The sequence below is a fragment of the Anguilla anguilla genome, chromosome 13 (assembly GCF_013347855.1).
Source record: "Anguilla anguilla isolate fAngAng1 chromosome 13, fAngAng1.pri, whole genome shotgun sequence".
Classification (NCBI taxonomy): Eukaryota; Metazoa; Chordata; class Actinopteri; order Anguilliformes; family Anguillidae; genus Anguilla; species Anguilla anguilla.
In genome coordinates this window covers 4740702-4768239 of record NC_049213.1, presented here as the reverse complement: position 1 = coordinate 4768239, position 27538 = coordinate 4740702, and the positions used below count along the sequence as shown (strand labels likewise).

The 27538-nt window shown below is 41.6% G+C and overlaps 2 protein-coding genes across 2 annotated transcripts; one reads left to right on the top strand and one right to left on the bottom strand.

Moving 5' to 3' along the window:
* The first annotated feature begins 73 nt into the window (after positions 1 to 73).
* Positions 74 to 15421, top strand: LOC118210910 (SE-cephalotoxin-like). The gene is made up of 5 exons (XM_035387417.1): positions 74 to 124; positions 8844 to 11536; positions 12415 to 12560; positions 13580 to 13698; positions 15206 to 15421. Exons 2-5 carry the CDS (start codon positions 8851 to 8853, stop codon positions 15333 to 15335), a joined length of 3081 nt encoding a protein of 1026 aa, XP_035243308.1. The 5' UTR covers positions 74 to 124; positions 8844 to 8850; the 3' UTR covers positions 15336 to 15421.
* Positions 15422 to 16708: 1287 nt separating this feature from the next.
* rdh5 (retinol dehydrogenase 5 (11-cis/9-cis)) lies at positions 16709 to 26489 on the bottom strand. The gene is made up of 5 exons (XM_035389017.1): positions 26410 to 26489; positions 23158 to 23503; positions 20573 to 20831; positions 18852 to 19015; positions 16709 to 17985 (listed from the first exon to the last, which is right to left on the bottom strand). The coding sequence occupies exons 2-5, from the start codon at positions 23480 to 23482 to the stop codon at positions 17762 to 17764; spliced, it is 972 nt and encodes a 323-aa protein (XP_035244908.1). The 5' UTR covers positions 23483 to 23503; positions 26410 to 26489; the 3' UTR covers positions 16709 to 17761.
* Between the last annotated feature and the right edge of the window lie 1049 nt (positions 26490 to 27538).

Here is a 27538-nt window from a genome sequence, read left to right as displayed (position 1 = left end):
AGTTACTAATTCCACAAAATGTACCCGCACCCACACCGCCCCCACACAGTGGGCGTGCTCTGCCTACCACCTATATATGCAGCACAGACCACACATTACAATTAGAGTCTCTGCTGAGATCAAGGTAGGCTTTCTGTTGTGTGACATTCATGTGACATGAGAATGGATGAATGTGATGTCATTGATGAGAATGGATGAATGTAATATGAAATGTAAGGATTTATTTTCTTTGTAGAAAAATTCTACATATGGCAACAAATAGTCTTTTTCATTCTCATTTCATGCATGAATTTATTTGAAAGGGACTAGTATAGATAACATCAACATTTACCAAATACTGTACTACTTCAGTAAATGACTTCAGTTATGTTCCATCTTTTAAGGGGCGACATGGGTCAAGAGGTAAGAGCAGTTGTCTGGTAGTCGGAGGGTTGCCGGTTCGAACCCCAGCCTGGGCGTGTCGAAGTGTCCTTGAGCAAGACACCTAACCCCTAACTGCTCTGGTGACTGAGAGGCATCAATTGTAAAGCACTTTGGATAAAAGCGCTATATAAATGCAGTCCGTTTACATTTTCAAAACTCTAAACACAATTAGCACAACATCCGCCTGTTGTGGACCATACCATTAACACAATTCATGTTGTTTTCACAGAATATGCAGTCAATTAACATGTTTCTAAAATGCTTAAAGTTTCTTTACATACAAGCTTACCCAATACCAAAATTATGGACCTTTCTTGTCTTATTAACAAATGCTTGCACACAGCATGCCAGAAATGAAAATCTAATGTTCAAAACCTTAAATATAGTATAACGCCTCTACTTCTGCAACAACAGCAGCTCAAAAGCTATATTGAAACAGCTGATAAGCATTTTTGAATGAACAGATCATTGAAACATTGAGAAATAGCTGATTTACTGTAATTGTGTATTTTAATTTTACACATTTGGAACCAAAGGCCGTGTATGTTGGATTTTTTGTTGATCACTGGCAGCAATTTCATGTTGCTAATAAAGCTTTTACTAGGCCTATTAAATAAATATAGAATCTCGCAAAACTATCAACATAAATATTGTGCACTGTATGTTTGTACACACAGGGCCAAGTTACTTGAAAGAATTTAGGAAACATTCGGTAGCATTACATTGGAATACAGCTTGTTTAATTTGTCTGAGCTGAGACAATATTGTTTCATGTAACTTGGCACAATTTTGATATCAATACTTTTAATGCTAGGCCTAGATTTGAATGAATGACTTATTGACAGTGCTTTGTATGTGTGAGTAACTTGGCATTTTTGTACATTGAAAACATGTTTTTCATCAGATTTAAAAATACTGCAGCATGTCCACGGTAGTAAGTAATCATTGAATGCTTGAGGTGCATACTAAAATATTGCAGACTTAAGGACATGCTGTATCTGCAATGGTGGGATCTCATTTTGGGTCAACTTTCCAGTGTATGCAGTGTATTCCCTATATCTACAACCTTGCAAGCAGTAAAATACAGTTGAATCTAAAATAGTGAATCTACATAGGGGTTAAAACACCACTGCCTTAAGTGAGACACCAGTCTGTGAACTAGAGTTAATGTGAGGGCAAGGTGATTTTCATTGTGTCACATGTGTAATTGGAATGAGGGTTCAGGGAGAGATTGCACACATCGCAGTAGCACTTCAGTCCAAAGGTGAATTTATTTACCGCTCTCCAAGAAGAAAAGCACATGCATGCGCAGAAAAGTTAAAACAAAACAGACAAAAAAAAACAAAAAAAAAAAAACATACATGTATTTAAATAAATAGTTTATTTACACTCACATATTCTTATATTACAACTAGGGCTGTCAACCAATTAAAAATTTAAATCTAATTAATTGCATGATATGCTGATTAATTAATCGTATTAATCGCAATTAATCGCATATATCAATATTTGCTTGGAAAAGCCCCCAAATGAAGATATTTCAACTCAAAAACATTACATTATTGTGGCACATGAGTAAAGCATTGAATAGAAATATCAAAAGGGGGCATTAGAAATCAATAAATTGTTTTATTTCAAATCATTTTTCCAAATATGTGTCTTTTTATCATTGAACATAAGCCTATCACTTAGCCTAAAATGTGTGAGATACACAACTTTGTCTCAAGAAACACCATTCGCACCCATTTTGAATTTTACAAAAGCATATTTTTTGCTTCTTCTACAAAGTTGATCCAGTTTTCACGCCATTCGACACAGATCATGCCTGTTGCAACCTGAAAGAAAAGTTCTTGCTGTTTTTTATTCTGAAAACTGTTTGCCCATGACATGTCAATCAATTGTTGAGGGCATGGCCTGTTTCACTAAAACAGCTGTAACTCACCAAATTTGGTAACCCAGTAGAGTACTTGATTCTGAGGACGCCCACAACCCCTAACCCACCTCTCGATCAATAGATGGCACTATAACAACCAAACAAGTTTAAATGCCTGTAACTCTTCAACGGTTTGACAAATCTGGTTGAAATGTGGCATGCTCCATCTCTTTGCAAGTTTTTAGACCCAACAGGTGGTCTATAGCTCAAAAGATTTCTTTAAAACATGGTCACCATCAGCTAATCATATATCAACAGCGACGGCTTGGGAGCAATAGGGGACGTAGGCACGCTGGAGGACGCGGGCACACTGGGGGGTGTCAGGGTGCGTGGGGGGTTTTGGACCCAAACGCAGAGGGGGAAAAATACAACTCCAAAAAGGGTAGGAACAAAAGACTTTACTAAAACAAGGAAACAAAAGGGAACAAAAAGCCTCGCAGGGCAACTCAAAAAACTCTGGTTTCCTTGTGTTTTTGGAAACCAGAACATGGGCAGGAACACATGGAGCAGGTACATGAGTAGAGGCTTATGCACAACACAACCAGACATAACCAAGGATCCAGCACCTGAGTCAAGGAAGAGGGAAACATAAATAGAACAGACACTGATGAGACACAGGAGGGCACCATGAACAATCAGGCCACAGAGAGGGAAGGGAAAACGAGACAACCAGCAAACAATAATAGGACAATTGAAAACAATCATACAATTACACAGGGGGAGCAGGACACAAAACAGAAGTGCCGCCATCTGGCGGCCCAACAGGGAAAACACAGACAGGAACACAGAACCATGACAGGGGGCCCGGGAACACTGGGTGGAGTAGGCGGCCCCTCCGGGACAACAGGCGGAGCAGGCTTCTCCTGCGGGACAGCGGGCTGGGCAGGCGCCTACTCCTGCGGGACAGCGGGCTGGGCAGGCGCCTTCTCCTGCGGGACAGCGGGCTGGGCAGGCGCCTTCTCCTGCGGGACAGCGGGCTGGGCAGGCGCCTTCTCCTGCGGGACAGCGGGCTGGGCAGGCGCCTTCTCCTGCGGGACAGCGGGCTGGGCAGGCGCCTTCTCCTGCGGGACAGCGGGCTGGGCAGGCAGCGGCGTACCCTGCTGGAGACTGTGCAGAGCAGGCAGCGGCGTACCCTGCTGGAGACTGGGCAGAGCAGGCTGCGGAGGCCGCTGCGGGACAACGGGCAGAGCAGTCGGCCCCTGCGGGACAACGGGCAGAGCAGGCGGTGGTGGCCCCTGAACTTAAATAGACGGGGTAACAAGACACAGGTGAACTCAAAGAACAATCAAACCAGAAAAGGAGGAGATAACAAGACACAAGCGGGAACAATGAGACACAATCAGAAACAATAAAATAATTGAAAGCAATAATACAATTAACAGGGGAACAAGCAGGGCACAAAACAGAAGTTCCGACATCTGGTGGCCTAACAAGGAAAAACAGACAGAAACACAGAACCATGATAGTGGGATCACATTAGGGATCAAATTTCCAGTATATGCAGTGTATTCCCTATATCGAAAACCTTGCAAGCAGTAAAATACAGCTGCCAATAGTGAATCTACATAGGGGTTTGTGGCAAACACGCCTGCCACAGGCCACCAAAGTGGCTTTCCTTGGGGCCCTCCAGCACAGAGACACAGGGAGATGTTAAAACAGTCCAGATTTATTTTACGAGGGTTTGGCAAGGTGGTACAGCCAAATGAGCAGATCTTAAACCCTGTCATGACAGAGAGCTCCCCGTGTGAGTGGGGATGGCAGATTTAACCTGTGCGCAGTGATTACCTCACTATGCACAGGTGCAGCCACTCCTGTTCCTGGGTCCAATTAGCCTGGCCAATTATCTAATTCTTAACCAATTATCCAATTGACCAGGTCTAATTAGCTTGACCCAGGGCAGGTGTGGCTGCTTAAACCAGCCATCCCCACACCACATACCCCCAACGCCAAACTGAGACCAGGGAGAATCCCTGGCCGAAGCCTACCCCCCCCGCACTCCCAACAAAGCAAAAGACAAAAACCAAAATAAACACTCCACTAAAGAGTCAGGGTGGGTGGCCCCGGAACAGTCCAGTACATGCTGTGATTCTCCCCCGGACGACAAGGCAGCCCTTCTTCCTCCTCCCTCCCGGAGCACAGAAAGTCCTGGGCTGCTCTGCTGGCTAGTGGGGCGTCACCGGCTTGGTCTGTTCCAAGGGCTGTGGTGGGTTGAACTGGGTGTTAAGTTAGTAATCAGAACAAGAAGAATAAAACAAAAACAAAGGAGATTTCATCAAAAAAGGGCATCAAGGCTGAAGGAACCATACTGCTGTATTCTTTTATTTAGTTTTCTCCGGCTTGATATCTTTACACAGAAATGAGACCGGCTTTATTCCGATCATTATGAACTTGATGGCAATGTAAATAACGATAACATTAAGGCCAGTTCAGATCAATGATTCGCAATGAGACAAAACGGTTTTAGAATGTTGCAGAGAAAATTGCAGCGGTGTGAACTGGTTAGTTGCAGAGCCTCTGAAGCTGTTGCCTGCTATCTCAAAAGACCCACCTCGTCAAATCGCCAAGTGCAGTTTTAGAACGTTTACAATCAGACATCTTGAAATTTTGCAAGTTGCATTCAGTCTCGTTGCGAATCATTGATCTGAACTGGCCTTTAGTTAGCTACACTGCAACATTGCAACAAGGTAGCATTCGAGAGATGGTTTGCAAGGTCAGTACCCCCCCCCCCCCCGTTATTGTATAGTTATTCGCTGGCAGACACCGGAAAAAACAGTACGCCGCTCACACACAAGTGAGTTGAAGACAGAGGATGATTGTTCCCGCTCTAACATTCCTTGCATTTCTGCAGGATTACCACTGATCTGTTTCACCTGTTGGTTGCTCACATCTTCTGCTGATTGGCTGGTTATTTAAAGCCTCAGTTGGCAGTGGAATGGTGCTTGAGTGTAACGTTTTGCTCTAGCCAGTTCCCTGTTGCTTTATTTGAGCAAGGTATAAGTATTTTAGGAACCAAGGAATTACAGCAAATTCAGACTTCAGTTTGTTTTTTTGGGAAAAAGGTATTAGGACGGTATTTGTCCAGATTCTGAGGTTGGCGGGTTTTAGGGGTTATTGTGTCACCTTCGGGGCACAAATCTTTCCGCCCCTTACTAACCAGTTTTCCCTCTGGTTTGAGTTGGCCTCAGAACGTCTTCTGTTTGTTTGTGAAAAGACATTTTCTTTTCTCAGCTTCGGTTTGAAGTCGGTTATTGTTCTTTATTTCTCGTTTCCCTGTTACTTTAATTTTTTTATATACTCCTTCCTCAGTTACCCGTTTAGGGGTTTATTTTTTATTTGGGATACGTCCCTTAGGAGTATAGCACCCCCTTCTCATTTCGTCTCTCACGAGACTTGGTGGTTACTGGAGTGCCCTTCGGTAACTTATAGATCCCCTGTTTCGTCACGTCTGGTCTTCACGCTTCCCCTCCCTCACACACAGACACCCAGTTCTTTAATCATAAATAATAATAATAATATAAATTAATAGAATAATATGCTTAATCACCATTGTTTTACCTAATTTGGCGATAGATAGGGACTTAACAGACATTTATTTTAATTTAATGAAAATCTTCAAGATTATTACTTTAAGCAACCCACTGCCTGTTCTCTTGTATACTTATCCTTATTAGTGTGATTACTTCAGAAAACGAAAAAGAATCTGTGGAGTCTGTGATTAAATATTTATCAAAAATGTTGGTTTTAAAAAAAAAGTTTTAAAACAGTATTGGGAAAGGAATTGTTGTGGGCATGGCCATTTTTACTAAAACAGTTGTAACTTGTGAATGTTTTGTCTGATCGTCACAAAACCTGCCATACATATGCAATGGTTGCCTCTGATGCAGCAAGATAATTTTGTCTGCCTTTTGCAAAGAGGTGGTGCTGTAAGAGGAAAATAGATTTTTAAAATAATGCCTCTAACGACTCAGTTGCTTAACCACTCAAGTTTGCAAGCTATGATTTGTGTCACTGTCCCATTGGATGTACAATCATAAAGTCATATCTGGGAAAAAATATGGCCACCATGAGCCAATCAGGTTTCAGTAGGCAATAGCTGATCCTGAAGAAACTTGTAAGTTTGTTGACGAAAGCAAGGTACAACCAATTTTGGGACAGACACTGAAAATGTTTGTACCATTCTTCCAATATAGGTCCTTACTGATTAAAAAATAATAATCACTGCATTCTGCTTGGAGCCTGTTAATTACCGCTTGTGGTTTTATTTGTTCTTCTTCTTCTTATTTTCTTTCCACCTAAATTTCTGCACACTGCTCGTCCTACAGCTTTTAAGCAAGACATGCCATTCCAACTTCATAATATTCAGTTTGGTTCAGAGCAGTGTGCTATTAAAATCTTTTTTTGAAATTCCAAATAGTTTTCCATATTTAAGTTTTTTTGGGGGAAAAATTCCCATAGAGAAATAAAGGGGAATGGAAAATAAATAGTAACAGCAAAAGTAATGGCAAATTTTGAGCTATAGATGTACATTTCAGTCAATAGGACCACATAGAGAAAATTGAAAAGATGCCATTTTATGCCTGCAAAGAAAGCCACCAAGCATATTCATAACAACAAAATACTGATAATAGTGACAATAATATCAAAACAGACAGGCATCAAGCATTTATGAAACAGGATTTTCAATTGCAAATTGGCATGTCGTTGCATGAAAACTGCATTTAGCAACTGGTATGGTGATCAGTCAGCTGTGACATTGTAACCAAACCTATACAATTGCACTACGTTAATGTTTTCAAAATTAATAAATACCACACCCCTAACTACAAAAATGCTTCAACATATGTAACGTGTTGCAGTTGTATTCGCTTTTAAAAATGCTTTTTTATCTACATTTTAAAGCTTTTTTAGTTAGGTATTTTGTCTTATATTGTTCTGCACCGGCCTATTCGTGGGCTTCCTCTTGCGGTTTACTTTAGTATACATGTTTTACTAAGGTTACAAAGAGACACTTGATAAGATTGTTACAGGGTTTCATTGTTTGTGATGAGTCTTGTAAGTAGTTTCATTGTTGTTAAGACAATATTGATATTAATGTATTAGTTTTTCTTTATTAGGCTTGAGAGATATGGCTGCAAGTAATATTATGAATAAGTTGACTGTTACATCTAACAAAATAGTTATCCAGTAAGTAAGAAAATATAGCCTAGCTAAGCTGTATCCATCCTACAATCTCCTGACCACTTCTAATCTTTATGAATACTGGTGTATGTTAGTAATATGCTAATTCTCCAGTTATTAAACAGGAGAAGACGACTTGATAGTTCTGTGGATTCCGCTTTCCTAAATTTTTTCCACACACAACTCATATTTGTGGATTTTTGACCATCAAGGTGTTCTGCGATTTGACTTTTTTAAATGTTTCCACAAGGAAAAGTGAGTTGACCACAGGTCAGTAGTGTCTTCGTCGACATCACTTACACTATGAATGAACATACACAGAAAGAATTTTATGAGTTTATTCCGAATAAAGTAGTCAGCTCAACTGTTTACATGGGTAACATTCTCCTATCAATTGGATTAACACAAGGTTTACACCACTCCTTTCAAACCGAATGAAATTTTAAAATGGGATAGTTATTCTGATTGAGGAGTTACATGAGACATTTTCATTCTGATTGGGTTTTTAATATGATTAGACATGGAATAAGTGGCTTCATGTAAACGTAGCTAACATAGCTTCAAGTGTTTTGTCCCTTTAATACACTTAAATAATACAGATTAATTATTCTGTCCAGTTCAAGTCAGGAGTTCATTTTGTGTCATTAAGCTCAAACAAACCCAGTTAGTGTGACAGCCACCTCAGCAATCCAGATGGGATATCGCCCATCTTAGAGTGCAGCAGAATTTTTGAAAGTTCATGACATTACGATGCCACAGTCTCTAGCTCACAGTTGTGGAGATTTACGCAAAAACGCAAAATAAATCGCAACACTCTCATCATGGTGTATAGTCTAGGCCTACATGCTTACACTGGCAGTGCACAGCAAACATGCACATACTCCACAGCAGGAAGCAGCCAAATGAGTTGAGGGTGGCCATTAAATAGACCACTCCATTATGTGAATGGACTGTGAGAGGTGAACATCACTACTCAGCCAAGCCAACAGCTGATTCAGCCGGAGATGGACTTGAATCTCATAGCCTGCCTGAACTAACTTGATGCTTCTTTAAACACAAAAAATTCTTTACAGGAGCAGGAAATCTATTTGGGCAGACCACCCAGATAAATTCTGTTTATGGGGAAAACAGCATTGTTACATTTACTATATGTAGAAAATGCTTTTTTAAAAACAGCTTACATATTACACTAAGAAAAGACAAATCTCCCCTTGAAATGCCTCAGTAAGGGAGACATTACCATTTCATTAGTAATACAGTGTTTGCTTTTTGATTGACATTGTTCATGTTGATTGTTGTTGTCTTACAGGGAAACAATGATGAAGTCCAAGAGAATCTTCCTCTCTGTGCTCTATCTCCTACTGTACAGCAGTTTCTCAACTGCCAATCTCAATCCAGATGTTGTAACCCAAGTGGAAAAAGGGATAGACACCAGTGTCAAACTATTAGAACTACTGGAAGTGTTTAAAGATGATCCACAGACAGCCGACACAGTCTTGGACGCCTTCAAAAACCTGGGAACGATTGCATCTGCTCTTAGTTTTGTTGGGGCATTGGTGGGTTTTATTCTTGCTTTTATCCCCCAAGAAGATCCCATTTTAACATTCATGAAAGTCCAGTTTTCAGAGGTCAACAGGAAACTGGACTCCATCTCACTCCAAATAAACTCTCTGGCAGAAGAAATGGAATGGACAGTGTATGCCAGTGTCTATTCCAATGATGAGAACAACATCAAGAACTGCTGGACCAAACTGAGAGAGTTCATAGACAGTGCCTCTGCAGCACAAACGGAAAAGGAGAAGACCAGATTAGCTGAAAGATTCACCACTTTCTACGAGAACACTGGAACAGAGAACAGCGTTTATAACTTTCACAGTTACCTTACAGAAAGCAACCCAGCCAGTTTAAATAAGAACCTTTTGGTACTTGTCACTGAAAAGTCTCAAGGGGATTTTAAAACCCTTGTGCAATTCACTGCATATTTTACTTCCCTGATGGTCACTGGATTGCAACTGAATCTTTATTATTATGCATTAAAGGGCTATGATGGTGAGCATAAAACAAAAGAGGCAGTCACACAGTTAACTAATATCCACACAAAGATACAGGATGTCTTGATCGAATGTGCAGACAATTTTGAGGTGTGGGCACAGAAAGATGTGAAGCAAATTGGAACAAAGCCTTTGCCAAACAATAAGCATCTTGCATTCACTATCAAGGAGCACTTGGACAAGAAGTTCAGCTGGTATAACTGGACAGTCATTGTGCATGACAAAAATGATGGTGAAGAGAGGACCTACGGAAACTCTATTAAAGTTATCGCTCAAGACAAAGTAGTAATACACCTCCTACACAGGGAAAAAGGGTTCACTGTACATCAAGGCATGAAAGCTCAAATGGAACGGGAGTGGTATAGCGAAGGAAAGCGCTGTCAGGACAAAATATCCAAGTGGCCCATTATTTTTCAAAAGAGAACTATGAAACATGTAGAATACATTCATGAACGATCCGATTATGCTCAAACAATTGATAATGAGCTTGTGAAACTAAAATGTTCAAACTTACCTGGATTTTATGAAACATATACCGTCTATTTAAAGAGTCTGAAACTTGTTGAAAACGATCCTTGCTCTGATGTGAACTGTAACAAAGGCGAGTGTAGACAAATCAAAGACACATCAAGCGGAATCTGTAAGTGTGATGAAATGTTCTATGGTCCAACCTGTGAGGGAAGCATTCAGAATGACATTGACTACGCAGCCATGGAGAGTGAAGTCATTGGTATCTCTTACCAGCCTGTACCAGACTTGACTGCTATTTATATTGGTCTTCAGGAAATGAAAGAATATGTAGGAGCTCTGTTCAACACCCTAAGGCAAGACATCCAGTGGGCACAAATATTCATTAAGTACATTGATGTGATTGAGAAATTCAGATATTTGGCAGAAGTGCACAATTTCCTTAAAAATGAAACAATGTCTCAGGATCAATTTGTCTCTGAGGTTGAATCCCTTTTCACCAAAGGAAACACATTCCTTTACATGATGCACAAGTTTGATCTAATGATGCAAGGGACAGGCTATGGAGATAAATCCAATATCCTGGACATTCTTCGGGAATCACTGCTCACAGAACAACTAAATCACCCTAACCCTAACCTTAAAACAGCATGCTCTAAATCCTACAGTGAGAGAGTTGATTATTTTGTTCACATTATGTTTGCTATGGAGCGGGAAGCCATGTTAGGATGGCAGAGGTATTTGCTGATCAAGCATGAGTCACAAAAGGTGGTGACTCCAGAAGCACTGCAGTACGGCCCTACAGCTGTAAAGAAAATGATACGAGCACGTGCACTTATGAGGTCTGATGAATACCTCAAAAGTGTGTTTAAACATTATGTATCTGAGCAGTGGAGCCTGTTCAACAAGAACGGCTGTGGCTTGCTCAAGGCAGAGCTCCTGTCCAACACTTACTGTGAGAAGCCCCATCACAGCACAGACCAGCAGGAGGTCCCACTGACATGCCAAGAGGATTACCAGCCCTTTCCAAAGACAGTGCAGTGTTCTAAAAAACAATGGAGTGCCCTGCCTGTGTGCTACACTCACCCTAGGAGGGGAAGCACCACCTGCAAGTCTGAGAATGGAGCTACGGTCTGTACAGCCTCCTGTTCTAGTGGTTGGACCATTGATGACAGACAGACCAGTGACACCTACCGATGCACCAAGCAGCCCTGTCCATCATTCACTCCCAGAGCTTGTAACAGATGCAACGCGGACAGTGTGTGTGGAGACAGTGAAGTGTGCCGCAATGCTAAATGTGTGGATGGATGCAGTGTCTTTCCCTGTGGGCTAAATGCACGGTGTTCCACCACAAACCATGTCCAGCGCTGCACCTGCGTGAGTCCTTGGATTCTGTGGAATGGACATGATGCACACTCATATGGATGCCGCTACCAAAACCTGAGATGGGAGCCTCGTACATCCTTGGATGGCATACCACAAAGTACGTAGCTTGAGCTGAGTAAGATTAAATGAGTTAAAAGAGCTGTTGTAAATCTGTGATTTTTTATAGTATTCATGAACCCTAAATTGAGTCCTTTGTCATTATCAGGGTGCAACAGTTTTTTGGGATGTAAATGTGGAAACACTTTACATTAAGGGGCTGCCACTGTACTACAAACAATATAGGCTATCTTGCCTCACCGAAAGTAAAGAAGCTGTATTCCAAAGCAATGCTACCCAATGCTTCCCTTTTGGAATACAGCTTCTTTAATTTCGGTGAGGCAAGATAGCCTATATCGTATGTAGTACAGTAACTTGGTGTCATTTTGATATCAATACTTTTAATAGCAGCTGTAGATTTTGCCAGTTCGAATGAATTTGTTATAGACAGTGCTTTGTACGGGTGTGAATAACTTGGAATTTTTGTACGTTGCTTTATATGAGATCCAACATAGCACAGTCACAGCACATTCATAAAAGTCCATCAATCCTTCATGTAAATACCAATGATTCTATGAGTCCTTCATTGACACCCCCCTATAAAAGTTTACTACCCCCTTAGTCATTTTGTAGGGAAGACAATAGCCACCATTAACATAAACTTCAAGGTTTAACTCTCCAAGCGGTGGTTAATCACAATTCTTAGTAAACATTAAGTTAAATAGGACTCTTCTGGTTCCACTTTTTCCTTCTCATTGGTAATAATCTGAGCAATTAATGTACTTGATTGGCCATAGTGACCAGACAAAATCTGCAGTATTTGGCCATTGCACTGCACTGATAAGTTCACGGACTCAACATGATCGTAAAACCACAATAGCAGCACAGCAGCCTGACAGAAATGAATGAGACTTCTTCATGATTTCTGACCTTTCACAGATACCGTGACGTCTAAGACGGGACGCCATGTTTGTCGAGCTAAAGGCCCAGATGGCGGATGGCATGGAGGATGGATCTGGATTCATAATGTCAACACTTGCAATTATGAATATGGTTGGTCTGAAAAGAGGGCTACCAGTTTTGAGGTATGTGTGAGTGTCTGCATGAGCTTTTTCTGTCGAGTTTGAATGTTTATTAACAAGGATCACCGAAATATTCCATGATCTTCAGCTTAATTATAATCGTTTAAATATATTATTGAACATAGAATTAATCTGTCCTCAATGTGAAGTTTATATGACTGATTTAAAACTGAAGAATTATTCGATTTATATAATTCAAATTAAAACATGGATATAATTAAATGGTCTTTAATCGTGCAATTATTCTAAATAGATAAATAATGCAATCGTGACATGTCCAAATATTGTTTAATTAAAATGTACATGTTTTTCATCTCAATGGCATATGAGCTATGCTTGCTCTTTAAACTTTCTGCCATAAACAAAATTCTTCAGCTTCTCTTTCCGAGCCCAGTGCATTACATCATACAAATCTTCAACTTTCTTTGAATAGAAACTGGGAATTATTCAGTTTTTCTTGTATAGTCTTTGAAAGTTAGTAGACCTTGCATTGGAGAGAGAATGCTTATAGGCACTTAAACTCTCTTTCCAGGCCAGGTGATATACCTACAGTCTAGTGGAACGCCACTTGCATTCCAGATGATGGAATCTGTTTAAGAGCTTGCGCATGGTCAGCATACCAAGGAGCAAGTCTCTTCTCAATAACGTTTTTACTTTTTAACGGAACAGCTACATCAAGGGGTTTACATGCAATAGCTAATCCCTCTGCCAGATCACCGATAGACAGGGAGGAAGCTGAAACGTCTAAATCAAAGTATTCTGGAAGTGTAGAGATCTTCAACTAGGACGCGCAAATATGATGTAGGCCAAAATAAATAATAATAAATAAATTCTTATCTTTGTCTGTGTGGTAGGAGAAAATATCTTACCTTGGAAAAATAATAAGTGATTTTTCTTTCTAATATAATGCACAAAGTAAAAAATGAATGGTGCCCAATGGGGGCTTTTTGAGCGAAAATCATAGATATCAGCAGGGTGCTGAGGTTGAGATGCTAAAGCTGGCCCCTTGGTTGTTTGTGCAGGTGCTGGTGGACCCCTGTGGTGGCAGTGGAGTTCAGTGGTTGAGTGGCGGGATGAACTCCAACTCCGTTGAGATTGGCCAGGCTGTTCCATGGCCCTGGATCACTTACCTGGTGTGCAGGTGAGTCTTCATTCAGCTTCAGTTTTTAATTCAGTTCAATTCAGTTTTGTTTGTATAGAGCTTTTTAATGAGCACTGTCACAAAGATGATTTACAGAGTAGCAAGGGAAGAGACAGAGCAAACACCAGACCTGACCCCCAAATACCAATGTGGTAAAGAAAACTCCCTGTGAGGAGTACATACACAGTAAATGTATGTAAATGTACGTTTATATAATGGCACTATAACGCTAAGCTACCTAGTATGTCAGCTCCATAGGGGCGAGCTTGACTCTTCACGCCAAGCTCCCTACCAGCCTAACATCCATCCATCCATCCATCCATCCATTATCTATATCCGCTTATCCAGAGCAGGGTCGCAGGGGGGTGTCTGAGCCTATCCCAGCATGCATTAGGCAAGAATACACCCTGGACAGGTCGCCAATCTATCGCAGGGCACACACCATTCACTCACACACTCATACCTATGAGCAATTTAGAGTCTCCAATTAGCCTACTGCATGTCTTTGGACTGTGGGAGGAAACCAGGAAACCCATGCGGACACAGGGAGAACATGCAAACTCCACATAGAAATGCCCAGGCCAGGATTCTAACCCAGAAGGCAAAAGTACTACCCACCACTGTGCCGCCCCAAGCCCAGACATCCGCTTTTAATAAGAAAAGAGCAAAGAACCCAACACAGATCCTTGAGGTACATCAAAATTTACCCTGAAATACTCAGAGGACATAATGTTTACCCTAACAGCCTGAGATCTGCCAGCTAGGTAGGATTAAAACCACATAAGAATTTGTCCTGTGACACCAGCTTTTTCTAACCTATGGAGGAGGATACGGTGGTCTATAGTGTCAAAGGCTCAGGCCAGGTCAAGCAGGACAAGAACATACATCCACAATTGAGGGAGAGAAACAGATCATTCAATACTCAGGCAAGGGCTGTCTCAGTACTATGATGCTTTCTATGTTCCTATATCCTATAAAGGATATAGGAACATAGCTGGATTACAGTGAAGAATTAATTATATGACGAATTGGCTTGCTAAGAACAGGCAATAGCTCCCTCAGTAGCTTTGTGGGTATGGGATCAGGAGTGCAGGTGGTTGATTTGGAAGAAGAAACTATTTTGCCTTGTTCACTGAAGTAAGGGAGTAAATGATTCCTGTCATTCTGTGTGTCTAGAAGGCAGGTCTGTAATATCAATAAAGCTATTGTTGACTAGTGTGGAAGCAGATATATGCTCTCTAATTTCCATTATTTTACTGCAAAAGAAAGTCAAGAAATCATTACTGCTACAAGAAGCTAAAATTTGAAGTTTAGTTTCTGCTTGATTATTAGTTTGGTCAGCAATTTCTTTGAATAGAAACTGGGGCTTATTCAGTTTTTCTTGTATAATCTTTGAAAGTTAGTAGACCTTGCATTGGAGAAAGAATGCTTATAGGCACTTAAACTCTCTTTAAGTATATAAAATATACATTTTATATAAAAGAACCATATTTTTTCTGTTTTTCAGCCGGAAGAGCAATGGCATTCCAGGGAAACTTTTTAACACTCGAAGTGGACTGCTGTGTCACTATGGGTTTGAAAACCGGGGTGGCCGTGATGGCAATTTTTACACTCTTGTGAAAAAACGATGTATTTAGACTCATCAAATCCTGATGGGGAAAATGCAAGCATGTTTTGTCTTTAAACAAATTCACTGCTTGCTTTTTTTTGGCATCTTTCTGCAGAAATATTAATACTGTCCTCATATTCAAAGTATTCTGACTATTATTAATAAACTCTTTGAGCATATACCTGTGTCAGTATGTTTTTGATAACCCTAGCAGTTTGCCCATATAAGGCATTTTTACACTCGATTGACTCAACCAAAATATTTTCCTTAGCTTTTCCTTCCTGGTCATTCACATGATTCATTTGCAGCTGACAGAGGCTTTTGAAATGAAATCATGAATGTCCACATTCAAGTCACATAGCTGACTCAATGTGCCTTAATTTCTGCCATAGTAAACTGTCAACCATGAGAAATAGAAAATCTCTGATAAGGACACTCATCCATTTATGTAGCTTAGAATTTGCTCTGTCAATTACAGAACCACTGTTATTCCCTAAAGTGCAGGGGACAAGGAATTTTTCTTGGTGCTGATGTCAACTGACGTTTACGGGTCAATGAGGATATGTTTCAATTTTTGTGTCCGCAGGCTATTACTCTTACAGAACATTATTAATATGGATAAATATAATATGAAATCATTCCACTCTGGAATGGAAGTGCCATAAAAAAATGAAAAAAGTTATCAAACACCCATATCAGGACTGTAGCACAGTGGGTAAGGAACTGGGCTTGTAACCGAAATGTCGCAGGTTTGATTCCCGGGTAGGACACTGCCGTTGTACCCTTGAGCAAGGTACTTAACTGAAATTGCTTCAGTATATATCCAGCTGTATAAATGGATATAATGTAAAAATGCTATGTAAAAGTTGTGTAAGTCGCTCTGGATAAGAGCGTCTGCTAAATGCCTGTAATGTAATATCACCCATGTGAAAAAGTAATTGGCCGCTTAGTTACTCAAACAACCAATTACCTGTGAGAACTGGAAGTAGGCTTATGAGAGTTCCAAAAGGATGACCATCTCTTTAAGAACTTGATGTGCAAGTTTGTCAGGAAGGTGAGGCGATTATTATGGTGGCTTCAATTATATGGTGGCTGTAAATTGGGAATTGATGTAGCAAAAATGTGAGCGTATGAGTTCCTTAATTTGTGATTCGTAGAATAGGATTTGTGCACCTGCAATGCAGAATTTGAGAAGGTGTAACTGTTGTGTTGTATGTGTGGGAGACGAAAAAAATTCTACAAGTTTGCAACTCCTAAAGCATTTTTTTCTGTGACTACAAATTCCACTGTCACAGGTGCTTAGTTGTTTTGCTCCAATAATACCTTCATACAATTCGCTGTTCAGAACTGCTCGTCAATAGCGTTACATATTCAGTGAATGAAATGGCACAGAACACGTTCAGGAATCATTCGGTTTATTATGCGCATATCTTTCATGTCATCGTAATGTGAGAATTAAAACCTTCAAACAGTTAGTTTGATATACGATATACATTTTCAGTCAGAGGTAAACACTGTAGACATATCCTGCTTGTTTCATGAGTAAGGCACCTGACCTGTGCGACAAACGAACTCTTGTTAATATGCAATGTATTTATCAAATAACACACTATTCAAATAACGCAGCCTATAATATAAGAAAAAACGCAACACTTAAATAAATATTTATGTGTGAAAGGCAGGAAATGAGCTGTATGTTAATGGCGTGTAAAAACGAATATGGCCACTATGCATGTTTTTTACCTTTAAAAGTTGACTATTTTTTTAGAAAAACACGTCATTTGTTTCACTTTGCATTTTTTTTTTTTTTTGCTTCCTAGTCCTTTATTTTCAGTGTCGTTTTTCCATTTTTAACGTTTCGTCCAGTCCATCTCAAAAGCAGTACGCTACAGGGGGAACAAGTCAAATAACGTTTATATAGGAGCAACATTAGAGGTCCATGTGTGTTGTCTGCATGGTGGTGTGCCTAATGAAATCAATTCCATTTCTTTGAGCAACTGGGAATATATAATATGGGAATATAGGCTATTATGAAATATTTGTATACACAGGCATTTGAACTCCAGCAACCTGAGGCAGTAAGCTGAACGGCGACAAAATAATAGTTGTAGACATTCCAGTTAAAAATAAATAATATATAGGCTACAGGGTCACGCATGCAAAAGACCTCTACAACTAGAGAGAACATGCATAATATTCAAAAAGCAGTAAGGCACATAGGACGGTTTGTGAAAAATAATTGTATAATATTAAAAATATTGTGTTTTACCTCACACATAGCATTTAGCACATTTTTAAAATAGGGTTTTGTTTACGTTTTCAGAAAAAAAACTTGAATTTTAGAACAGATATTACGCGATGTTCTCAGAATAACACTGGGTGCGCTTTTGCATGCGCTACTTATCCCCCATACATCGCATGGCACTTTGCGTCTTCCTGTTTTTTCCCAAAAATTTAGGAGACGCTACGCGCCGGTCGAGGCAGCACTAAGTTGAGTGCGCAGTCAACGACCCAGGCCGGGGCGTAGGACAGAGGGATCCAGCCGATCTTGGCGTCCCAGCCGGCGCTGTAGCGGGTTCGCGGATGGCTGGCGGTCAGGGCGTGCTCCATGCAGCTGGTGACTTTGCTCAGATCAGAGTCGCACACGAGGTTCAGTATGAAGCGCTGCACCTTGATGTCTGGAATCATCGTACAACAAATCAGCAGAACCAGGTGAGAGGCACAGCAGATGGTCAGAAGGGAGGTAAATATATTGGCATTAGCCGGACAATTGTTGTTTCCAAACATGCATTTCCATCTGTGTCATAAAATACACGTATCAGTATAAAAAAGAACAATTGTAACATTCCTAAAATTTCAGCATATGGAGTATACTGCAACAACAACAATAATAATAACAGCGCATTGTAAATATACAGGGTTTATGGAAAAAATGATGAATGTATTTGACATATTAATTGATTGGTTAAATTCAAACGAGCGTAAAAGTTTTCAATCGAGAAAGCCTAAAAATACAGGTGTAACTAACAGAAGTTAAAAAAATGGATTTATTGAATAAAACATTTTTTTTTCTGTGCATTAAAAACTAAAAAGTGTTCTACGGGCACAGGCAAATAACCCTTTTTTTCTGAGAGTGTATGCTGCCATTTCCTTGAGGGAGTGCTGGTTTTATTTTTTACTCAACCGGGGTGAGTGATATGGCAAAAAATCCCTTTTCCAGTGATGTTTGGGCAATACACAGTCTAGACCCCCACACTCCCCCTCCCATCCCCTCACTACTGTCCTACAGCCTTTAAACCAGGGGTGTCCACCCTTATCCGAAAAGGGCCGGTGTGGGTGCAGGTCTTTGTTTTAGCCCAGCACTAAGACACCTTCTTCTATGTATCAAGGTCTTGACTGAGGCCAAGATTAGTCAATTAATTGAAACAGGTATCATAGTGCTGGGCTAAAACGAAAACCTGCTCCCTCGCTGGTCCATTTCGGGTAAGTCTGGAGCCCCTTCCTTTAGACGAAACTGCCGGGAGGAGTGCGGAGGTGTGCTCACAGTTGAGTAGGTACTTCTCTCCGTAGCTGTCGCGCACTTCTGGGGTGAGCTGGTTCCAGAGCCGATGGAGCTCCCTCTCCAAGGACTCCAGGTTGGTCACGGCCGTCTTAAAGAACCCCGGCTCGATGATGCACACCTTGACCCCAAAGTAGTGGATGTCCCTCCTGGCAAAACAGATTTACTGAGATTCCCTCTCTCAAGGTGCTCTGGCCTAGGAGAACAACCCTCCTGAGAGCTTTTGAGTGCTGTACTCGGGGACAGTACTAACTGTAGCAGCTGCCTGCCACGCCAGGGATGTGCAAGCTTGCACACTGATCAGATCCTAAGAGGGCGGTGCCAGAACGGGATACCTCTCTGAACTGCAGTTCATTGCCATGCTTATAGCAGGGAGGTATGGAGCTCAAGGAATATTCTTATAAGATAAGCTGAAATGCTGCCCCCTACTGGCAGCCCACAGCGTCAAACCGCAAAAAATACCCTTTCCCCAATAAATTGCCTTTACCTTTATGTTTCCTTTCATATTTAATTCTGGTGTTTGTGAAAAATCTGGTGTTTGTGCCTTAAAGTTGTCCATGTTGCATTTTTTTGTCCTGTCCACACAAGCTGCGTCCACTAAATACAATTCTGACAACACATCAGAGAGGTTATTGATAAAGACTGTGCAATGAACTATGGGAGCTTGAGGCAAGGAGAACGTGGGATGGCTGCCTACACTCCCCCATTCAGAGGACAGGAACATCATGTCAACAGTCAATGCTGGACTGCCACATGTACATATACCCCTGCAATTCATTTGTGTCCCTTGTAGGGCACATGACACGAGTCTCTGATCTTGTTTCAAGAACCATACATATATTCTATTATGCTGAAACCTACACTACAAGGGATATTCAATAAAAAATAAAATAAATAATATTTTAGAAAATCTCATTTTTTAATGCCTGGTCTCAATGTGATCGATCCTGAAATGGAAAAGATGATGTCATTGCCAGAAGCATTAATGTGTGCATATACTTGTGTTAAACAGGAACAGATTGTTCTCCCTGAGTCATCTTTGGCGCACTATTACATCTAATAGATAGCTACTTGTACATGGTTATTCAGCCTTAAATAAGCCACAAAATGTGTGAAGGTAGGACTGAAGTCTGGATGAGGGTTTGTTTTGTCTATCTTCGTAAAATCACAGAATTGAAATAGTTTGTGTACTTTCTTTTTCACTGTATCACTGTATCACACTATGTGTGTATTATTATTTGAACAGAATAAAAAGTTTTTTTTTTTTTTTTTACATTGCTGGGCAAGTAAATTATTAGCTAGTGTTTTTACATTGCTGGGTGAGTTTTTGAGGTAGTAGTTTTTTATATTGCTGGGTGAGTATTTTAGTTAGTAGTTTATGTCGCTGGGTGAGTTTTTTAGTTTGTAGTTTTTTATTTTGCTGGGTGAGTTTTTTAGTTAGTAGTTTATGTCGCTGGGTGAGTTTTTTAATTAGTAGTTTTTTATGTCGCTGAATGAGTTTTTTAGTTAATAGTATTTTACATTGTCGGGTGAGTTTTTAGTTAGTAGTTTTTTACATTGTCGGGTGAGTTTTTAGGTAGTAGTTTTTTACATTGTCGGGTGAGTTTTTAGGTAGTAGTTTTTACATCGTCGTTTTTTACGTCGCTGGGTGAGTTTTCTCCCGAACCCTAACCCTGGCACTCGAGGCCGTGCAAGCGGCAGGATACCTGAGGCAGTCGGAGAAGGACTCCACGGCGAACTTGGAGATGCAGTACCCCCCGCCGTTGGCTGCCACGCGGCCCAGCACGGACGCCACGTTGACCACGCGGCCCCGCCCCTTCTTCAGCAGCGGCAGGAAGGCCAGCGTCATCGCGATCACGCCCGTCATGTTCACCCGCAGGGTGCTCTCGAAGTCCGACGGCTTCATCCACTCGGTGGGGCCCATGGGGAGGGACCGCCCCGCATTGTTCACCAGGCCCCACAGCCCTGGAGACGGGAGGAGAGCGGCCATTTTCTCCCCTTCCCAGTCATAGCGCACATTCCCAGTGTGACGTTCACCGTGTTTATAAGTCACACTGGATCATTCACTTAGCAGACAGTCATATCCAGTGTGACGTTCACCGTGTTTATAAGGCACACTGGATCATTCACTTAGCAGACAGTCATATCCAGTGTGACGTTCACCGTGTTTATAAGTCACACTGGATCATTCACTTAGCAGACAGTCATATCCAGTGTGACGTTCACCGTGTTTATAAGGCACACTGGATCATTCACTTAGCAGACAGTCATATCCAGTGTGACGTTCACCGTGTTTATAAGGCACACTGGATCATTCACTTAGCAGGCAGTCATATCCAGTGTGACGTTCACCGTGTTTATAAGGCACACTGGATCATTCACTTAGCAGACAGTCATATCCAGTGTGACGTTCACCGTGTTTATAAGTCACACTGGATCATTCACTTAGCAGACAGTTATATCCAGTGTGACGTTCACCGTGTTTATAAGGCACACTGGATCATTCACTTAGCAGACAGTCATATCCAGTGTGACGTTCACCGTGTTTATAAGGCACACTGGATCATTCACTTAGCAGACAGTCATATCCAGTGTGACGTTCACCGTGTTTATAAGGCACACTGGATCATTCACTTAGCAGACAGTCATATCCAGTGTGACGTTCACCGTGTTTATAAGGCACACTGGATATGACTGTCTGCTAAGTGAATGATCTGTAATGTTTTGTAGATGTGGCTTCCTCTACAACAGGGGTTCCCCAAATCAGTCCTGGGGACCCGCAGTGTGCTGCTTTGCGCTCCAGCCATAACTGCACCCCTGATTTGTAGCCACTAAGGCTTTTCTTAATCCTCAAATCGGATTAGCTTCTCAAATCCGATCTATTTGGGTTACTGTCCACACAGTAGTGTCGCAAGTGGCTCAGACCAGATTCATGTGTTTGGGCCAAGCGGCATGTTTCTAGCTCCTGTTGTGAAATGTTGTTTAAAGTCGACACGTGACAAGTGCAGAAAAAGCACTTGTGAGGGGGAAAAATCTTATTTTCCTGGTCAGACACAAGTCACATTGGCCAATCACAAGATATGTATCAGAATTAGGACCACGTATGCATGCGGCTCAGATTGGAGCGAAAAATATCTAATTGTGAAAAAAATATGTGAAGAAAATCAAATCGAATAAACAGAGTGTAAGTTGTTAATTGTTCTGAATGAGACCCTTTTAGTGTCTGTCAAGGGATGCTTTACCCTTCTATTGCCACATTAATTCAGTAACAGATAATCACACTACCAAAAAAAAAAAAAAATATTCCAAATTTGATGACTTTTTATCAGACAGATCAGTTCTCAGACGGTGAATGCGTTCATCAAGTGTTCAACTTATTAATTGAACAGGATTAATTAATGTTGTAGAAAAAACTTGCTTATGTTCTATAAACTTTTCCTTTCTGCTTATTATATACAGTAACACATTAAACGAAAGCATTAGCTGACCTGACAGGGATGTGAATATTTCTGGCACATTTATTATTTATGGCATACGCAGCCATTTCTGACATAATGTGTCCTTCAGACCGTAAATTCATCGGCAGACATTAAAAGTGTCTGGTTAAGAGCAGTTAACACGTTGTTATAATTCAAAGTTTTCCATTTTGGTTGGAAGGAAGCCAGCAGACACATCCAGAGTGCTTCATTTGTGTAATTTGTGGTACTCAAACAGAATGTAGACCCTCAAAATATCAGCCCCGCCCCTCTCTCCCTCTCTCTCTTTCTCTCTCTTTCCCTCTGTCTCTCCCTCTCTCTCCTTCTCTCTCTTTTCCTCTCTCTCTCCCTCCCTCTCCCTCTCCCTCTCTCTGTCTCTTTCTCTCTCTCTCTCCCTCCCTCCCTCTCTATGTCTCTTGCTCACCTGTGTCTCTCTCCCTCTCTCTGTCTCCCCCCCCCTCCCTCTCTCTCTCCCCTCTCTCTCCCCCTCCCCTCCCCCTCCCCTCCCTCTCCCTCCCCCCCTCCCTCTCGCCCTCTCTCTCCCCCTCCCCTCCCTCTCCCTCCCCCCCTCCCCCCCTCCCTCTCGCCCTCTCTCTCCCCCTCCCCTCCCTCTCCCTCCCCCCCTCCCCCCCCCTCCCTCCCCCTCCCCTCCCTCTCCCTCCCCCCCTCCCTCTCGCCCTCTCCCTCCCCCTCCCTCTCCTCTCCCCCCCTCCCTCCCCCCCTCCCTCCCTCCCTCTCTCCCTCTCTCTCCCCCTCCCCTCCCTCTCCCTCCCCCCCTCCCCCCCTCCCCCCCTCCCTCCCTCTCTCTCTCTCACCTGTGTCCCCGACCTCCTTCGTGGCCCACTCCAGGGCCTTCTGGATGCTGGCGGAGTCGGTGACGTCCAGCAGCGCGGTCCTCAGGTTGGGGCCGGCGGCCCGGCGCACGTCGTCCGCCCCCCTCTCCGTCATGCAGGCGGCCAGCACGCGGAAGCCCCGCCGGTCCAGCCGCTTGCACAGGAGGTTTCCGAACCCCGAGTCGCAGCCCGTGATGAGGACGTACTTCTCCGTGATGTTGGGGACCCGCTGGCTGTCCCGCCACAGCCAGACCAGGAAACACACCACGGGCAAGGCCACCAGCAGGTACTGGCACAGGTCCTCCATCGATGCGCTGTGAGGTCCGGACTGAGGGCAAGGGAGAGAGGGCGTGAGTGTGTGTGTGTGTGTGTGTGTGTTTCTGTTACTGTGTGTGTGTGTGTGTGTTTCTGTTACTGTGTGTGTGTGCGTGTGTGTGCGTGTGTTTCTGTTACTGTGTGTGTGAGTGTGTGTGAGTTTCTGTTACTGTGTGTGTGTGTGTGTGTTTCTGTTGCTGTGTGTGTTTGTTACTGTGTGTGTGTGTGTGTGTGTGTGCGCGCATATGTGTGTGGATGTGGATATACATGTGTCAATTTTGTAAAATTATATTATTATTCATTATATTATTATATACTGTATATGTTGTATGAATTATACTGCTCTACTTGATCATTCTATATGGAGTTCACTTCATTGTTCTCAGTAACAAATTCAGACATTTACTTCACTTCAGTAACAAATTCAGAAATTTACAGCCAGTTTTCATAGAAAAGCATGAACTTCCTGGTGACTCTGTCTCAGGCCTGCATCTACTTCCAGAGGTTGTGTGTGTAAGAAGCCCCTCAGATACACCAAACAGTGCGTCAAGGTCGCCAACAGCAAGAAACCAAAACTTATCCCATCGAGGTCGCCAACCGCAAGAAACCAAAACTTATCCCATCGAGGTCACCAACCGCAAGAAACCAAACTTATCCCATCGAGGTCACCAACCGCAAGAAACCCCTCCACAAACCAAACAGCAGAAGTATCTGAGTGGTGAAGGAGCGCGTGTTGGCCTACCCGGTGATACTGGAACGGGATTAATTTAATTAATTTATCAGACTCCCAAAAATAGTGTGTTAACCTTTCCTCTGTGCTAACCGTTATGAATAGAAGGAGGTGACTGCTGTCTGCCAGTAGTGTTATTTTTTTTTTTAGTGCTATCTATCTTGGTAGAAGTGGACATGCCTTTGGCTTGTGTAGCCTGCATAAATACAATTGTGTTTCCTGCTACGACACTAGTGCGAGTATATATGCAGATATCCTGAGTTCTCTGCGTACGTTAGGACCTTAAAGCTGCTAGGCGTGCAGTGGTAAGAGTCAAAGAGGAATGCCAGGTTAAAATGAATGCAGCTTATTGTTCCGTGCATTCAGTAATAATGATAATATACAACGGTGAAAAATGTGAGTGGAGAAAATGGCGATACGCATGTGATGCGTAGGAGACCGTGTTGACGAGTCGAACCATTCTACAAAAAGATCAAAGCAAAACGCCAAGACATGAAATAAAGACTCAATCATGGTTAAACAGCATAGCTCAATGATCCTGCTGGCACTGCCTCTGTATGCATATCACACCGGGTTAACCTTTACATCTAGCTGGATGGTGTCCCACAGGTATCTGCGTCAGCACCCCACCACGAAAGACACCAACTTGTTCCCCATGACATCAGTTTTACGACAATACAAAACAGGATGACACTGTATTATGGAGAACCTAATTTTTACATAATGCTGATCCAGTAGGATGTTTTGCAACTGAGCGCTGTCTCTTCATCACACACTGCTGACTCCCAGTCAGCACAGTAAACAGTCTGTTTTACTTTGATGGTTTGATAAGAAGCAGACTTCTGTGTACTGCCCAAATGTGGAATAAGGCTGAAGTATTACGCATGAATAGATCGCTGACTCCACACAGATTAAATTTTATCCCTTATGGAGGCCAGACAAACTTACTTCTTTGTTTCACTGTCTGTACAGACATTATGTAAGGTGCTTCTTTTTTAAAACAAGGACACACAGAACCAGGTAAACTGGAAATAAAATCCACAGTTTATTGTCTCGTGTATCCTATTCCTTTCATTATTCAAAATGAATAAACTGTTGTGTTCACTTTTTTTGCTGTTGGGGTTTTTTTTTTCTGAAGCTGCAAGGAACTACAAAATTTGCAAAACAGACAGTAAAATTCAGACAACCCAGAAATATAAAATAAATTAAAAAGATAGACCCCAATGGGAATAGACAGTTTAATTAATTACTGTGTGTGTGCTTTTGTGTGTCCATTAATAATTAAAGCAGGAAGCCTTGGGTTTGGCAATAGTTCTGCGAGCACATGAGAATTCTTTGGATAAGGCTCTTACAGGATGAAAATAGCATCTGAGAGAAAGTTTTCCATGAGAAAAAAATAAAATCAGATGCTGTTCACGTCTAATAAGCCTCTCATGGCTTAAACCCCGTTAGACACAGAGATTATGACTTTGAGGAGTTGAGGAAGAACAAGTACACATCTGCAGGTACAAACGTGCTTTGTGTGAATTCATTTTTTTAGCATGTCAGATATATAGATATATAGTTGTGTTTGTGTATTACTTCATTCTTTTAGTTCAGAATCAAAAGTTCTGAATCGCTTAATGAAAAGTAATGACAGCATACTCATGTATAAGCAAATTAAATGGTGGAGGAAAAAAATCACAGAACACAAGAAAAAGAAAATCAACAGCACATAACTATGCATAGCTAAATAATTCAATTTACTAATTAAATAATACTAATTTAATGTATTTGCATGTCTGTGTGTTTCCACAGAACTGTCTGAATTCCTGTCATGTAATTAAAGATATTTGTGCCCATGCTGCTGAACTAGAACATCATGAACATGAAAACACGAAAATCGGAAACACATGCATCTATGTGCAGTGAAAGTTTCACAATCTCACGATAACAATCACAATCTCACGATAACAATCACAATCTCACGATAACAATCACAATCTCAGCGATAACAATCACAATCTCAGCGAGATACAAGGATGCTAGCTCCCATTCCAATGAAATGAAACACTTCCTGTTTGGGAGGTACACGCGTCTCTCCCAAAAAAGCGATGACACTCAGCAGATATTTTAAGATCAATAAATAACCTTGCAACCACTCTGCATGGAACTCGGGACGCAGGACTTAGTTGTGAGAACAGTCCTACCTCACTTTGGTTCTGTGCGAATGTGCTTCTGCTCTGCCTCCTCCCTCTGCGGCTGCTCGTTCCCGGCTGGCGGTGACTGCCCAAGAAAGAGCTTTATCCTTTAAGGCAGGAAGACAATACATTATAATCTTTAATCTGTGTGTGTGTGTGTGTGTGTGTGTGTCTTTGCATGTGTAGGCTTGGTGCGTGTGTACATGTGTGTGCATGCGTGCCTGTGTGTGTGTTCATGTGTACGTGTGTGTGTGTGTGTGTGTGTGTAAGTGTATGTGTGTGTGTGCATGTTTGTGTGTGTGTGTGTATGTGTACGGGAAGAGTGGGCAGAGAGGAGAGAGTGTGCTGAGGTAGAATTTAAGGTTCAAAGTATGATTCCTTCTGCTTTTAGTGAATTATTGTTCTGCAAGCAAACGTATTGATATATTATTCCATATTTACTGGGAGCCCCACCCTCCCGATCCGATAGCTCTTGGAACCTCTTTGACCGTTAAGCTTCCCGCTGCACATGTTGTCTGGTTCTGGCAAATTCTAAATCCGGCAACCTTAAGCACAGCTGTGCTTATGCACAGCATTTAGTCAAGACATCAGACGGGAGAACACAGAGTTCGGGCCAAGAAAGGAAAAGGTCTTTGAATTAGAAAGAGTTCAGTTAAAATCCAGAGTGGAAACTTTAGAATGGCATCTTCTCATATCTCATATTCTGTATTCAAGCAATTTTACCCATATTTTGCTGTTGTATTTGATGGCATTACATTATATCAGAGAGAAACAAAAGTGTATTTATTGGGTTTAAATGAGCAATAGGGTCAGACAACCACAGCCCCAGGCCAATGAACAGCAACACCACGAATGTGGTTCCCAAGCATCAAAGTACAAAGTATAAATACATATATACATATATACAATAAAGAGATTACATTATGAACACATACAGATTACATCCATTTGATTCAGCCATAGTACTTTTATTGTATAAAGCACTTTGTGTGCCACAGAAGTAAAACACTCTACAAACAAATATTTTTTTTAATTTGAAATATGTATTAATATTATGCGATTGACAGAGACTGATGCCTGCTTCTAGCTGGCAGAGATGTTTTCTCGTACCCAATAAATAAACTGACCTTTTTAGGAC